The sequence below is a fragment of the Ranitomeya imitator genome, chromosome 5, assembly GCF_032444005.1.
Source record: "Ranitomeya imitator isolate aRanImi1 chromosome 5, aRanImi1.pri, whole genome shotgun sequence".
NCBI lineage: Eukaryota > Metazoa > Chordata > Amphibia > Anura > Dendrobatidae > Ranitomeya > Ranitomeya imitator.
This window is the reverse complement of record NC_091286.1, coordinates 363,083,998-363,101,095: the sequence shown is the minus strand read 5'-3', so window position 1 is coordinate 363,101,095 and position 17,098 is coordinate 363,083,998. Positions and strand designations below refer to the sequence as shown.

Genomic DNA, 17,098 nt, shown 5'->3' with positions numbered 1-17,098 from the left:
AATATTGGCGTCAAATTTCTCCTGTTACCCTTGGGAAAATTAAAAAATTCTGGGCTAAATAATTATTTTTGAGGAAAGAAAACGTATTTATTATTTTCACGGCTCTGCATTATAAACTTCTATGAAGCACTTGGGGGTTCAAAGTGCTCACCACACATCTAGATAAGTTCCTTTGGGGGTCTAGTTTCCAAAATGGGGTCACTTGTGGGGGGTTTCTACTGTTAAGCCACATCAGGGGCTCTGCAAACGCAACGTGACGCCCACAGAGCATTCCATCAAAGTCTGCATTTCAAAACGTCACTACTTCGCTTCCGAGCCCCGGCATGTGCCCAAACAGTGATTTACCCCCACATATGGGGTATCATCGTACTCAGGAGAAACTGGACAACAACTTTTGGAGTCAAATTTCTCCTGTTACCCTTGGGAAAATAAAAAATTGCAGGCTAAAAGATCATTTTTGAGAAAATAATTTTTTTTTTTTTCATGGCTCTGCGTTATAAACTTCTGTGAAGCACTTGGGGGTTCAAAGTCCTCACCACACATCTAGATTAGTTCCTTTGGGGGTCTAGTTTCCAAAATGGTGTCATTTCTGGGGGATCTCCAATGTTTAGGCACACAGGGGCTCTCCAAACGTGACATGGTGTCCGCTAATGATTGGAGCTAATTTTCCATTTAAAAAGCCAAATGGCGTGCCATCCCTTCCGAGCCCTGCCGTGCGCCCAAACAGTGGTTTACCCCCACATATGGGGTATCTGCGTACTCAGGACAAACAGGACAACAATATTTGGGGTCCAATTTCTCCTATTATCCTTGGCAAAATAGGAAATTCCAGGCTAAAAAATCATTTTTGAGGAAAGAAAAATTATTTTTTATTTTCATGGCTCTGCGTTATAAACTTCTGTGAAGCACCTGGGGGTTTAAAGTGCTCAATATGCATCTAGATAAGTTCCTTGGGGGGTCTAGTTTCCAAAATGGGGTCACTTGTGGGGGAGCTCCAATGTTTAGGCACACAGGGGCTCTCCAAACGCGACATGGTGTCCGCTAACAATTGGAGCTAATTTTCCATTCAAAAAGTCAAATGGCGCGCCTTCCCTTCCGAGCCCTGCCGAGTGCCCAAACAGTGGTTTACCCCCACATATGAGGTATCGACGTACTCGTGAGAAATTGCCCAACAAATCTTATGATCCATTTTACCCTACTGCCCATGTGAAAATGAAAAAATTGAGGCGAAAAGAATTTTTTTGTGAAAAAAAAGTACTTTTTCATTTTTACAGATCAATTTGTGAAGCACCTGAGGGTTGAAAGTGCTCACTCGGCATTTAAATAAGTTCCTTGGGGGGTCTAGTTTCCAAAATGGGGTCACTTGTGGGGGAGCGCCAATGTTTAGGCACACAGGAGCTCTCCAAACGTGACATGGTGTCCGCTAACGATGGAAATAATTTTTCATTCAAAAAGTCAAATGGCGCTCCTTCCCTTCCGAGCCTTACCATGTGCCCAAACAGTGGTTTACCCCCACATGTGAGGTATTGGTGTACTCGGGAGAAATTGCCCAACAAATTTTATGATCCATTTTACCCTACTGCCCATGTGAAAATGAAAAAATTGAGGCTAAAAGAATTTTTTTGTGAAAAAAAAGTACTTTTTCATTTTTACGGATTAATTTGTGAAGCACCTGGGGGTTCAAAGTGCTCACTATGCATCTAGATAAGTTCCTTGGGGCATCTAGTTTCCAAAATGGGGTCACTTGTGGGGGATTTCCAATTTTTAGGCACACGGGGGCTCTCCAAACGTGACTTGGTGTCCGCTAAAGAGTGGAGCCAATTTTTGATTCAAAAAGTCAAATGGCGCTCCTTCCCTTCCAAGCCCTGCCGTGCGCCCAAACAGTGGTTTACCCCCACATATGAGGTATCAGCGTACTCAGGACAAATTGGACAACAACTTTCGTGGTTCAGTTTCTCCTTTTACCATTGGGAAAATAAAAAAATTGTTGCTAAAAGATAATTTTTGTGACTAAAAAGTTAAATGTTCATTTTTTCCTTCCATGTTGCTTCTGCTGCTGTGAAGCACCTGAAGGGTTAATAAACTTCTTGAATGTGGTTTTGAGTACTTTGAGGGGTGCAGTTTTTGGAATGGTGTCACTTTTGGGTATTTTCAGCCATATAGACCCCTCAAACTGACTTCAAATGTGAGGTGGTCCCTAAAAAAAATGGTTTTGTAAATTTCGTTGTAAAAATGACAAATCGCTGGTCAAATTTTAACCCTTATAACTTCCTAACAAAAAAAAATTTTGTTTCCAAAATTGTGCTGATGTAAAGTAAACATGTGGGAAATGTTATTTATTAACTATTTTGTGTCACATATCTCTCTGGTTTAACAGAATAAAAATTCAAAATGTGAAAATTGCGAAATTTTCAAAATTTTCGCCAAATTTCCGTTTTTATCACAAATAAACGCAGAATTTATTGGCCTAAATTTACCACTAACATGAAGCCCAATATGTCACGAAAAAACAATCTCAGAACCGCTAGGATCCGTTGAAGCGTTCCTGAGTTATTACCTCATAAAGGGACACTGGTCAGAATTGCAAAAAACGGCAAGGTCTTTAAGGTCAAAATAGGCTGGGTCATGAAGGGGTTAAGGAAAAATTTAAAAATTTAAAAAATGTATTTATTTCCATTTTCCCATTAGGGTTAGGGCTAGGGTTAGGTCTAGGGTTAGGTTTAGAGTTAGGGTTTGGATCCCTTTATCACCTTGATGGTGGCATAGGGTTAGGGCTAGGGTTAGGGTTAGGGTTTGGATCCCTTTATCACCTTGATGGTGGGGGGGTGGCTTATCAGTGTCTAGACTTGTTTTTCTCTATTGAAACGCATGCATTTAAAAACGCAACCAAACGCATGTGCTTAAAAATGCATGCGTTTACATAGACAGCAATGCTTTTTTTTTTACGCAAATCATGCGCAATCGAATGCATGCGTTTCCTGGCGGCAAATAGACGCCTCTAAAATTACTACATGTTGCATTTCCACGCCAAGCCGCAAGCGACAAAAAGTTTTTAATGTTAAATATAGAAAAACACGACGCATGCGTTTATATGCGGTACAAACGCTGCGGCAAAAAATGCAAATGTGAAACCAGCATAATTAACTCAGATGTTTCAAAAGAACCTATCAGATGCTTCCAAACACGTGACATCATCATATGGGTAGTCCAGAATTGTTTAAAGGCATATTAATCTTAGTGTATGTAAACTTTTGACTTTGCAGTAAGTAATAAAAATGCTTTAAACATTCTCTCTCTCATTATTCTGGCATATTGCAAATATTAATAATTATGATAATCCTAATTGACCTAAAACTGGAAAGGTTTATTCTGATTTCATGTCAGATATTGAGAAAAACATACATGTGTCTTTTTATAGAGTGGATGTAAACTTCTGGTTTCAACTGTAAGTACTGAAATGAATGCTTAATATTGTTATTTTCATTATTTCTACTGTGCTTCTCCTTCCCCTCCCCGCGTCATCACTGCAGGCCTCATTCCAGCTTCAGGCAACACTGTTGATTTCATTTTATATAAAGCGAACTCCTGGCCTCTCAGATACTATCTGCGCCCAGCCATGCTCAATATCTTAACCTTGTTCCACCCCTTTCTGCTGTCCCTTGGCACCTGCATTAGGTCTGGTGGCCTTCTCCTGGCTCCTGCAGTCAATCAAGGTGACATCAGCTGTGATGTCCCATCAACAGGTCAGCGGAAGAGAAGGAAGCACCATGTGGATGAGACATCACAGGAGCTTGGCATATTGATGTATAGGTCCGTCACATGGCACTGATGAGCATGAGGGGTTCTATACTGATCTAGAAAAGAAAAGTAAAGTGCTGGAAAATCAATTTAAGGCTGTAGAGTTAATATTTCTTTATCGAAAGCAGTGGGTGCTCCCAAAGATTTGTGACAAATACATAACGCTTTACTTTTGCCTACTAAATTTTGTTAGCACTTAGCAGTAATTATAAACAATAATTTCATTTTAGGTCTCGTATGCCAACCATAGAACATGAAATTAAACCTTAGGTTTGGTGTGATACTTCATCTAAGTAGCTTTATAGATGGAGAATTCTACTACGGTACTTCCCACCCTTCGTGCCCTGCAGTTGGTTACCCAATAAAGGCTCCCAGGATTGCCATAGGTATCAGCCTATTAGGCTAAATTAGATTCATAGCCTCTTGGATTTTCCTGCTAGTGCATCATTGAAGGCAATTTTACTCTAAAATACTAAGTATTCCAAAGCTTTACTGTAGTAAAACAAGTTCTATAGTGGGACAAGCAGAATTCAAATTAAAATTTGAAAAATCTAAACAAAAAAAGAAAACTCCTCTCCTAAAAATAAAACTTTTTTGACACATACAATATATAATTTTTCAAAAATATTAATAAAAAATGTCATCAATATTGTGTTTGGCTATTCCTAGAACAGATAAAAAAGTATATGCATGTATATTTGATAGCACCAGAAAATACCAGGAAGTTCACATTATTTGTACTACGTTTAGGAAATTTAATAAAAATGGATAACTAGTGCATAGTGGTGCCAATTAAAAGTAAACTTACAACAACTAAATTAATCTTTGTCCTACAGATCCAAAATAGGCTGGTCCTATGAAGCAACTAAATCAAATCTGTCACCAGGTTTTTGCTACCTCATCTGAGAGCAGCAATGTAGGGAAAGGGATCATGATTCCAGTGATGTACAATTTAGTTTACTGGGTCTAGCAGTCGTGATACAATCAGAATTTTTGTCTGCTGCAGGTGTAGCAGTGTTCAAGAAGCTGACACCACCTACACCCCACTGATTAGAAGCTTTCTGTGTACATTGTACAGTACCAATCTGTGGTGTTGGTGTGGTTGGACCAGGAGGCAGCTAGTCTTCAAGTGATAACCTCCTGCTGATAAGGCCTCTTTCACACTTCAGTCTTTTGGCGTCAGTCTGAAAACGCCATTTTCCTCAAATAGCGGATCCGCCATTTTTTTTGGCGGATCCGCTATTTTCCCATAGACATACATTAGCGACGGATTGTGGCGGATGGTCGTCCGTTCCATCCACCATGTGACGGATCCATCGAGATTTGGCGGACGTCATCTAGACATTGACGGACATTATAACGTTTTTTGTCTGCGCCGAAATGGCGGTTCGCGACGGATTTGTCACGTCAGCCATTCCATAGAATGGCCGCCTATGAGTGACGGATCCGTCGCGACCGTAATTTGGCGGATCCGTCGCCCCAATCCGCTTTTTCAATTGCGCATGCTCCAAAAAGTAGATACTTTTCCCTGACAACCCCCAAGTAACGGATCCGTAAAAAAAAACGGATCCGTTAGAACTGTTTTCTCAGCAATTGTGACGGATTCGTCGATCTGTCACTATGTCAGAGCCGACTGACGCCAAACAACTGAAGTGTGAATGAAGCCTAACACTGTTTGTATTGAAAGAATAGCATACAGCCTAGTAAGTGACATGATGCTGTCCTCAGATTACATAGCAAACACCCGCTGACAGATTCCCTTTAAGATTGCAGTAAAGACTTCTTCAGGCCATTATTTACATGACTTAATAGAAGCAGCGACATTACCAGATCAAGACCAGTAACTATTAACAAGAATGGAAGATAAGCCTTCTTTCTGCTGTGTACCAGGGTTAGGGTCCTCTATAGGGACATGCTACACTTTTATTCTATCCCTTCCCTTTTGAACTACTGTTGCAAACATACACTGAGTATGGAAAGTCTTCAGATCCCTTTAAAATTTTCACTCTTTGTTTCATTGCAGCCATTTGGTTAAAGGGCCACTGTCACCCCCCTCCAGCCGTTATAAACTAAAAGAGCCACCTTGTGCAGCAGTAATGCTGCATTCTAACAAGGTGGCTCTTTTAGTTTTGTGTTCAGGTATGACTAAAATAAAGCAGTTTGAAACTTTGCAAAAATACCTGTCTTTGTCCATGGAGGCGGGTCTGATGCCTCCTCTGTGAAGCGCCCAACTGCCGTCACTCATCTCTTCTGGGGCGATGGTCGCCGCCCCCTCCGTGCTGTTTTCTTTCCAAATCCGGCGCCAGCACTGTGTAAATATTTGTGGGGCAGGCGCAGTAAGCTCTGTGCGGCCACCCACCTTGGTAATCCCTGCCCCGCACTGTGTTATGCATTATGCACAGTGCGGGGCTGGGATTCCTGGGCATGCGCATTGCGTGTGTCAGCCACTCACCCAGGTCCCCCCCGCTGACACACGCAGTGCGCATGCCCAGGAATCCCAGCCCCGCACTGTGCATAATGCATAACACAGTGCGGGGCAGGGATTACCGAGGTGGGTGGCCGCACTGCCAGCACAGGCGCAGTCTCCAAGCCTGGCTGGGACGTCAGACCGCCAGAGCTTACTGCGCCTGCCCCACAAATATTTACACAGTGCCGGCGCCGGATTTGAAAAGAAAACAGCGCGGAGGGGGCGGCGACCATCGCCCCAGAAGAGATGAGTGACGGCAGTTGGGCGCTTCACAGAGGAGGCTTCAGACCCGCCTCCATGGACAAAGACATGTATTTTTGCAAAGTTTCAAACTGCTTTATTTTAGTAATACATGAACGCAAAACTAAAAGAGCCACCTTGTTAGAATGCAGCATTACTGCTGCACAAGGTGGCTCTTTTAGTTTATAACTGTTCTGTTTGATGAATCCTGTCATAAATCACACTCTGTGAGTATCTCCAGGCTCTTTATTCACATCATGTCTCAACCTCCATTACATGAATTCCGAGTACAACAACATCAAACAAGTTCCAAAACAAAGCATATAGAACACACATAAAAGTAGTGAGGCCACATGAACATATAACATATTGCTACATCCTTTCTCTTTTAACTAGAGGAACAATAAAAGATACTAAACTAATGTATACTATGACAAAGTTAGAAATTAACCTAGTACGTCCAGTTAGATATAATCTTTGAGGTGCGCCGGCTTTTTGCTAATTCTGCCAGCTCTGGTAATATAAGATGTGTCACTTTCTACATCTGGTACATCTGGTAGTTCTTCTGATATTGTCTGTCTCTGGCCAGAGTCCTCACCCTGATGGTCAGCTGTCACTGTTGGTGCCTGACTTGTACTTGCTGCCTCGTTGTCTTGGGTGTCTGGATACTGTTCAAAAGGCCATGAATCATCTCTTTCTTGCGTTTTCCTCAAATATCTTCGATTCCTCCTTAGTCTTCTTCCGTCGTCTGTTAGAATTTTGTAAGACCGCGGTCCCAGTTTCTGGACAACCTTTGCCTTTTGCCAGTGTCGGCTGCAGGGGGGTGACAGTGGCCCTTTAATTCAAAAAAGTTCAATTTTTTTCTCATTAATGTACATTCTGCACCCCGTCTTGACTGAAAAACAAAACAGAAATGTCGAAATTTTTGCAGATTTATTAAAAAAGAAAAACTGAAATATCAGATAGTCATAAGTATTCAGACCCTTTGATCAGACACTCATATTTAAGTCGCATGCTTTCCATTTCCTTGTGATCCTCCTTGAGATGGTTCTACTCCTTTATTGGAGTCCAGCTGTGTTAAATTAAACTGATAGGACTTGATTTGGAAAGGCACACACCTGTCTATATAAGACCTCACAGCTCACAGGGTATGTCAGACCAAACGAGAATCATGAGGTCAAAGAACTGGCTAAGGAGCTCAGAGACAGAATTGTGGCAAGGCACAGGTCTGGCCAAGGTTACAAAAGAATTTCTGTAGTACTCAAGGTTCCTAAGAGCACAGTGGCCTCCATAATACTTAAATGTAAGAAGATTGGGACTACCAGAAGTCTTCCTAGACCTGGCCATCCAGCCAAACTGAGCAATCGTGGGAGAAGAACCTTGGTGAGAGAGGTAAAGAAGAACCCCAAGATCATCGCTCTAGAGATGCAGTAGGGAGATGGGAGAAAGTTCCACAAAGTCAACTATCACTGCAATCCACCACCAGTCAGGCATTTATGGCAGAGTGGCCCGATGGAAGCCTCTCCTCAGTGCAAGACATATGAAAGCCTGCATAGAGTTTGCTAAAAAACATTGTTGGTAAAATATTTGAAGGGTTTCTGAAGGATGTTATTCTAGATTATAAATGAGAATAACTGTTTAACTCCATATTAGCATGGGTTTATGAGAAATCGCTCCTGTCAAACCAATCTAATCAGTTTTTATGAAGAGGTAAGCTATGGGCTGGACCACGGTGAGTCATTAGACATGGTATATCTCGATTTTTCCAAAGCGTTTGATATCGTGCCGCACAAGAGGTTGGTGCACAAAATGAGAATGCTTGGTCTGGGGGAAAATGTGTGTAAATGGGTTAGTAACTGGCTTAGTGATAGAAAGCAGAGGGTGGTTATAAATGGTATAGTCTCTAACTGGGTCGCTGTGACCAGTGGGGTACCGCAGGTGTCGGTATTGGGACCTGTTCTCTTCAACATATTCATTAATGATCTGGTAGAAGGTTTACACAGTAAAATATTGATATTTGCAGATGATACAAAACTATGTAAAGCAGTTAATACAAGAGAAGATAGTATTCTGCTACAGATGGATCTGGATAAGTTGGAAACTTGGGCTGAAAGGTGGCAGATGAGGTTTAACAATGATAAATGTAAGGTTATACACATGGGAAGAAGGAATCAATATCACCATTACACACTGAATGGGAAACCACTGGGTAAATCTGACAGGGAGAAGGACTTGGGGATCCTAGTTAATGATAAACTTACCTGGAGCAGCCAGTGCCAGGCAGCAGCTGCCAAGGCAAATAGGATCATGGGGTGCATTAAGAGAGGTCTGGATACACAAGATGGGAGCATTATACTGCCTCTGTACAAATCCCTAGTTAGACCGCACATGGAGTACTGTGTCCAGTTTTGGGCACCGGTGCTCAGGAAGGATATAATGGAACTAGAGAGAGTACAAAGGAGGGCAACAAAATTAATAAAGGGGATGGGAGAACTACAATACCCAGATAGATTAGCGAAATTAGGATTATTTAGTCTAGAAAAAAGACGACTGAGGGGCGATCTAATAAGCATGTATAAGTATATAAGGGGACAATACAAATATCTCGCTGAGGATCTGTTTATACCAAGGAAGGTGACGGGCACAAGGGGGCATTCTTTGCGTCTGGAGGATAGAAGGTTTTTCCACCAACATAGAAGAGGATTCTTTACTGTTAGGGCGGTGAGAATCTGGAATTGCTTGCCTGAGGAGGTGGTGATGGCGAACTCAGTCGAGGGGTTCAAGAGAGGCCTGGATGTCTTCCTGGAGCAGAACAATATTGTATCATACAATTATTAGGTTCTGTAGAAGGACGTAGATCTGGGGATTTATTATGATGGAATATAGGCTGAACTGAATGGACAAATGTCTTTTTTTGGCCTTACTAACTATGTTACCATGTTACTATATGAAGTACTCTCAAACTATGAGAAATAAGATTGTCTGGTCTGATGAGAAGAAGATAGACCTTTATGGTGATAATTCTAAGTGGTATATGTGGAGAAAACCAGGCACTGCTCATCACCTGCCCAATACAATCTCAACAGTGAAACATGGTGGTGGCAGCATCATGCTATGGGGGTATTTTTCAGCTGCAGGGGCAGGACAACTGGTTGCATTGAAGGAAACATGAATGCGGCCAAGTTCAGAGATATCCTGGATGAAAACCTCTTCCAGAGTGCTCTGGACCTCACACTTTGCTGAAGGTTCACCTTCCAACAAGACAATGACCCTAATCACACAGCTAAAATAACAAAGGAGTGGCTTCAGAACAACTTTGTGACCATTCTTGACTGGCCCAGCCAGAGCCCTGACCTAAATCCAATTGAGCATCTCTGGAGAGTCCTGAAAATGGCTGTCCACCAACGTTCACCATCCAACCTGATGGAACTGGAGAGGATCTGCAAGGAAGAATGGCAGAGGATCCCCAAATCCAGGTGTGAAAAACTTGTTACATCATTCCCAAGAAGACTCATGGCTGTACTAGCTCAAAAGGTGCTTCTACTCAATACTGAGTAAAGGGTCTAAATACTTGCCCAAATGACCAAGTGATGTTTCAGTTTTTCTTTTTTTTTTTCAGTCAAGATGGGGTACAAAGTGTACATTATTGAGAAAAAAATTAACTTTTTGAATTTAACAAATGGCTGCAATTAAACAAAGAGTGAAAAATTTAAAGGTGTCTGAGTACTTTCTGAACCCACTGTGTATGATTAAAAAATGCCTTGTTAATAGTTTGGATAAATAAAAATATTGTTTTCATAAAAATATTGTTCAACTTGAGCTTCCCAGCAGGGTTAGTAATACTTTGATGTTAGAATGGGGGGGGGGGGACTTTTCGCGGTAAGTGATTGCCTGCAGCGGTCACGTGACGTAATGGTAATATCACGTGAACGCTGAGATCACAGGAGTGACTCCACTCTAAAAGGTAAGTTTGTTACTTTTCTTTTTGTTTTGTGTCGGGCACTTAAAAAATTAAGAAGCAGACAACCCCTTGAAATAATTTTCCCTCCCTATATTCTCCTATTTGTAAGAACTGTACTGTAAAAGGTAGGTACAACAAGCATCTCACGCAACACTGATCCTGTTTGGTGCTGAACTTGGTGCAATGGTGATCTAGGGCGCTGCAAAGTGATAGTAAAAATCCTTATTTTATTTCATTTTTCTAAAATACAACAATATATTTGTTCTTGTCTTTTCCTCTTCTAATTTGCTTGAGAAAAGCCTATTATGATGAAAAAATAATGTAATGTATGATGGAATGTAATCAAGCACCGTATATCATCATTGCTACTCTAGAAATGATACTTCGCACCAGGTAATTACCATTGGTGTGCATGATTAGATATTTACTCAGCCATTTTTGACCCACAAGAAATGAAAAAATATTCTCAATAAATCTGAATGCATATTGGCAGAATCCTAAAAATGGACATGTGCTGTCAGCCATGCTGGAGCGTTACAGACGTGCGCAGCCTGCGGCGGTCTTGTTCATTTCTATAGACGGTACAAGGATGCTCTCAGCGTATGGTTCTGATTAATGAGATTAGCAGCAAAACTACAATGGAGACCGGAAAGTCAAGTGAGACAATTCTAAAAAAAGGCTAATAAACATTGTTACTGTAGTGCTAAAGCTGGCCCTTACAGATGGCACTTGTAGGCTTTTAATTCTTACTTTTTCTTATGCACCGTAATGAAACAAATATGTACGTATGAAATTTCGCCAAACTTTGTGATGTAAAGACTAATGCGGATTTAATGCCATCATAAATAATGAAGCTGTGGATATTCCGACTTTCACATTTTAAATGTCACCACTAGCATAGGGAGAGAAAATCTGTTTTTAATCGTTGTGACACTTAATAAACTCAATTGGCTGCTGGTGTTTATGTGAAATGACACAGATAAATGCTAGAATGGGAAGTTGAGGAAATGCAAGAAATATAACTCCGATAAATGCGTAGTACTGAAAACATCACGTTTGTCACCTTATTGTGTCCTTGCTTCTTATTAAATCTGTTGCACCCATATTTTTTTCAGCAAATTTGTTAGTGGAAGAACATACAAGACAAATGAAAATAAAGGTTCAGCGATTTAAGCAGACAGCTGGCTCTAGCTCCAGTCAAGAACTCGAGAGAGAGCAATTTACCAAGGTAAGTGCAGAATAATAAATATGTGCTTAAGATTAAGGGGAAATGCAAATCGATACGTTAGTTATTCTGCCAGGATTTTGTATGAGGGTTACATATGTGAAATCTGTGACTGTTCGAAAACAGGAAATTGGAAGAATCAATAAAATAAAGGGATTCTAGGTTCAAATCACTTTTTAAATTATGTTTGGATAAAGGAATTGTGTCCAGTGTATGAGCTGGATCAGAACAGCAACTTGACGCTCCTGGGCCCCATACAGTACCAGAACCCATCACCAACCGCGTGCCATTTAAAATACTGGTGTCTTTGCATGTGGCAAAATGGACTTTAGCTTTCTCGGTCACTAAGGTTCAGGATCCATTGCTTCTTCTGCACAACCTAAACAGTGGTTATGCTCCTATCCTAAGTGTTTGCCACTGTAGGATTATGCATTTGTATGAGTTTACTGTTGTCACCTACTCCCTAAGAATGGATACAGAATGTGTTTTTACACAAAGAAACCAAATACAGCTCTGCCAGAAATGAAGAGACCACCACATCAAACCCCTGTCATGGGCAGCCCAATCTCCAGACCTGAACCCCACTGAAAACCTCTGGAATGTAATCAAGAGGAAGATGGATGATGGATAGTCACAAGTCATCAAACAAAGAAGAACTGCTTACATTTTTGCCCCAGAAACAGTGTGAAAGACTGGTGGAAAGCATGCCTAGACGCATGAAAGCTGTGACTAAAAATCATGGTTATTCCACAAAATATTGATTTCTGAAGTCTTCCTGAGTTAAAACATTAGTATTGTTGTTTCTGAATGATTATGAACTTGTTTTCTTTGCATTATTTGAGGTCTGGGAGCACTGTTTGTTTGTTTTAAATTTTGACCATTTTTCTTTGTCAGAAAAAAAACAAAATTTATTGCTTGGAAAATCGGAGACATGTTGTCAGAAGTTTATAGAATAAAAGAACAATTTACATTTTACTCAAAAATAAACCTATAAAGAGAAAAATCAGACAAACTGAACATTTTGCAGTGGTCTCTAAATTTTTGCCAGAGCTGTATGTATATGTTGAGAGCACTCTCATTAGGGCTCGTACTCATTTGTGAGAAAAATGGATGAGTGCAATCCAAAAAAAAAGTCGGATTGCACTCGGACTAATGTTATTCAATGGGTTACATCTCCTCTACGATTTTTTTGCATGCTGTGATTTGCTGCGTATCTTAGACGAGACTCGCCAATGCAAGTCAATGGGTGCAAGAAAAAAAATCACATGGCATACGGACCATCCGTATGCGATCCCTTTTGTACAGATGCCTTACCATTCTGTGGTATAGAACACTGTAAATGGTCCTGTAAATGATTGTAGAAGAATAATTGCAGAGAAAAAAAACGCATTGCATACGCATGTCATACGGATGTCATACGGATGCTATGTGATAAAAATCGCATTGTACTCGCATGACACTTGTCCGTTTTTTCAGTCCTGATATCGGAACTTTATTTTCTCGCATATGGGTATGATCCCTTACGCAGCGATCTGGCTAAATATTTATTGAAAGCGCCTTCTCTTTGCATAAAACTGGCTAAATTTGTGTAGAAAGCAAACTATTTACGCATTCATCTGGCTAAATATGTGTCGAAAATACACTCTTTTGGCATTTACGGCTAAACACTTGTCAAAAGGCAGTCTTGCCTGTTCACCATGCTATTTTCTCTTCTATATCTAAGGCAATCTGAAGATCTTATTGTTATATCAAAGCATCATTTTATTATTGCATGATAAAACTCATAAATATAATCTATCATCTGCAATATTTTGAGGACCAAGTTTTTTTTTCCTTTAGAGCACTTAACAAGCCATTGCTTCCCCAGGTTGTTTCCCTGCATAGCACCAGCGATTGATAGCTCACTGTCTGTGTGACATCAGTAGTAATACAAGGAAATCATCAGACAGTGAGCTGTCAATCAAGCCAAATGAGGCTGGTGCTGGTCCGGGAAAGAAACTCTGGAGGCAGTGGCTCCTTTAGTGCTCTGTCATGCCCAGAGTACTTAATGCCTCATTTGCATATAAATAAAAGTGCTAATTACTCTGGAATGCAGCAATAGAGAGAAGATATAAAAGGCATTGAAGGATTTACATTTCAAAGACCTGCAATTCTAGATGCTTGGTTTGGTGGAAAGAGTGGGGGATGATCTTAAGGTACCTTCACACATAACGATATTGTTAACGATATCGTTGCATTTTGTGACGTAGCAACGATATCATTAATGAAATCGTTATGTGTGACAGCGACCAACGATCAGGCCCCTGCTGGGAGATCGTTGGTCGCTGAACAAAGTCCAGAACTTTATTTCGTCGCTGGATGTCCCGCGGACATCGCTGGATCGGCGTGTGTGACACCGATCCAGCGATGTCTTCACTGGTAACCAGGGTAAACATCGGGTAACTAAGCGCAGGGCCGTGCTTAGTAACCCGATGTTTACCCTGGTTACCATCCTAAAAGTAAAAAAACAAACAGTACATACTTACCTACCGCTGTCTGTCCCCGGCGCTGTGCTCTGCTCTCCTCCTGCACTGGCTGTGAGCGTCGGTCAGCCGGAAAGCAGAGCGGTGACGTCACCGCTCTGCTTTCCGGCCGCTGTGCTCACACAGACAGTACAGGAGGAGAGCAGAGCACAGCGCCGGGGACAGACAGCGGTAGGTAAGTATGTACTGTTTGTTTTTTTTACTTTTAGGATGGTAACCAGGGTAAACATCGGGTTACTAAGCGCGGCCCTGCGCTTAGTTACCCGATGTTTACCCTGGTTACCGGCATCGTTGGTCGCTGGAGAGCTGTCTGTGTGACAGCTCTCCAGCGACCAAACAGCGACGCTGCAGCGATCCGGATCGTTGTCGGTATCGCTGCAGCGTTGCTTAAGGTACCGTCACACTTAGCGACGCTGCAGCGATACCGACAACGATCCGGATCGCTGCAGCGTCGCTGTTTGGTCGCTGGAGAGCTGTCACACAGACAGCTCTCCAGCGACCAACGATCCCGAGGTCCCCTGTAACCAGGGTAAACATCGGGTAACTAAGCGCAGGGCCGCGCTTAGTAACCCGATGTTTACCCTGGTTACCAGCGTAAAAAAACAAACAGTACATACTTACATTCAGCTGTCTGTCCCTTGCCGTCTGGTTCCTGCACTGACTGCTGGCCGTAAAGTGAAAGTGAAAGCACAGCACAGCGGTGAGTCACACAGCGGTGACTCACCGCTGTGGCTGTGCTCTGCTTTCACTTTACGGCCAGCAGTCAGTGCAGGAACCAGACGGCAAGGGACAGACAGCTGAATGTAAGTATGTACTGTTTGTTTTTTTACGCTGGTAACCAGGGTAAATATCGGGTTACTAAGCGCGGCCCTGCGCTTAGTTACCCGATGTTTACCCTGGTTACCAGTGAAGACATCGCTGAATCGGTGTCACACACGCCGATTCAGCGATGTCTACGGGGAGTCCAGCGACGAAATAAAGTTCTGGACTTTCTTCCCCGACCAGCGATCTCCCAGCAGGGGCCTGATCGCTGCTGCCTGTCACACTGGACGATATCGCTAGCGAGGACGCTGCAACGTCACGGATCGCTAGCGATATCGTCTAGTGTGACAGTACCTTTAATGTGAAGGGGCCTTTACTCTTTCCCTTTAACCACTTAAAATGTTAGATACCCTTCTAATTTCCAAATATGAAAAATTACCTCCTACTTGGCTGTCTGTAGAAATGATAATTTTTTCATGTCTAACACTAAGGTAAGTTGCAGAAAGGACCTGTGGAATCATCTACTAATATACTACATAGATTTGGCTCTGGGAGTCTGGGCAGCAGCTATTTAATGCATATGGCTTTCTTTTTAAAAGGACTGACAATAAGGTGTTTCAGGCAATAAAAAAGATAATACTATGGGTTTAGAGCATGAATTTGATGAATTAGGCTAATTTCAAGGAATGTTGTGATTTTACAAGATAGCTAATCAAACTTCTGGTGATCACTTATGGAGTGCCCTCAAGGGTGGCGGGGTACTCAGAGCCGGGCCCTTCGGTTATCAAGGGGGATGTCACAGTGGCTGACCCGGTCCGTGGCCCTAGGGGCGTCCGTTGTAAATAGGGGAAAGGTCTTTAAAGGGATAATGTTCATGATGCCACCTATGTTATTCGGTCAGTGTGACCGACGCTGCTTAGGGGACCGCTGGGGTGATGTGATGGCAGCTAGATGGTATACCTTCCTACAGGTGAAGTGTGTCCCCAGGGCTTCCCAGAGTGTAGATGGTGGATGTTGTGAGGCGCAGTGAAGAACGAGGACATAAGGTTGCAGTCTCTTTACCTTTTTACTGAAGGTTTCAGCGTCCACAGTCCAGAACACCAGATCACAGGGCAGGCAGAGTCCGGCCGGTCTGAAGGCAAATCCAGAGTCCCCTTATCCAGGTGGAAATCAGTAGCCTTCCTCTAGCGCCTGAGTGTTGTAGTACCTTCCTGCTGTGCGTCTTGGTAAGGTCCTCACAACTATTGTAGATGTTATGTTTTTCTCTCTGTCCCCCTGATGGTAAGGATAGGGCAAATCGATATGACTGGTGGCCTGAGGCTTTTTACAGGGACTCTAGCACGCCCCGGCCCCCACAGTTGCCACCGTGCCTCCTGGGTAAAGGGTCGGGCAACTAATATGGAATTAGCTGTCCTGCCGGTCTCTGGAGCCAGGCTTGGAGACGATAACTCCCTCGGTGTTCCGGCTACCGGCTTCTGTGCCTCCGAAGGAGGCAGCCTTTTACAGGGCAGAACTCCTTCTGGTTTCCTCTCCTTTTGCTATGACTTCGTTTCTCACTCCCTGCAATGCAATTCCCTTCAATGTCTCTTTCTTTGGATGCTGCCGCATCGGTAAGCAGGTGCAGCTCTGTGGCCTTCTGTCTAGGCTTCTGACAGGATCCCACCCCTGTCAGGGACCCACTACCTGAGTGGAGCTCAGAGAGCAGCCCACTGGGTGAAGCCCAGCTCACTTCTGCCTGGGTCAATGCCCAGTCAGCTTCTGCCTAACTTCCTATCCAGACCACCAGTTTTACCTAATTGTGAAGAGTGCCCTACTAAATAGGAGCATAGCTCCCCCCATAGCTGGAGTGTGAAGTGTGTTGTATGGTTTGTGATACCTGGTAAAGTGATCTCCTTTATTGCCTTCAGACGTAACATCATTCCCCTGGTGGAAGAACGACATTACTGCAACGACCAGGACCCTGGGGCGCTGCACTTACAAAGCCAATTATTGCAAAATGGGTCAAGCAATCTGAATAAAAATCATAAATTAATAATTACTTTGAGATTCTCCGCTTTTTACTAAGTGTTTCCTTTAAATGTACATTTCAAAGAGGACCAGGTATAGGTATTAAGTAAAGCATA

General features: G+C 42.5%; 1 protein-coding gene across 33 annotated transcripts in view; it reads left to right on the top strand.

Moving 5' to 3' along the window:
* Nucleotides 1-17,098, top strand: part of RIMS1 (regulating synaptic membrane exocytosis 1) — a 540,636-nt gene that overhangs the window by 373,594 nt on the left and 149,944 nt on the right. For 24 of the 33 annotated variants that reach the window (XM_069726596.1, XM_069726589.1, XM_069726584.1 and 21 more), the window contains one exon: nt 11,582-11,694. The exons of the other annotated variants lie outside the window; for them this stretch is intronic. In XM_069726596.1, coding sequence (XP_069582697.1) covers nt 11,582-11,694 — 113 coding nt within the window. The remainder of the gene's footprint in view (nt 1-11,581; nt 11,695-17,098) is intronic. 33 annotated transcript variants of the gene reach the window in all.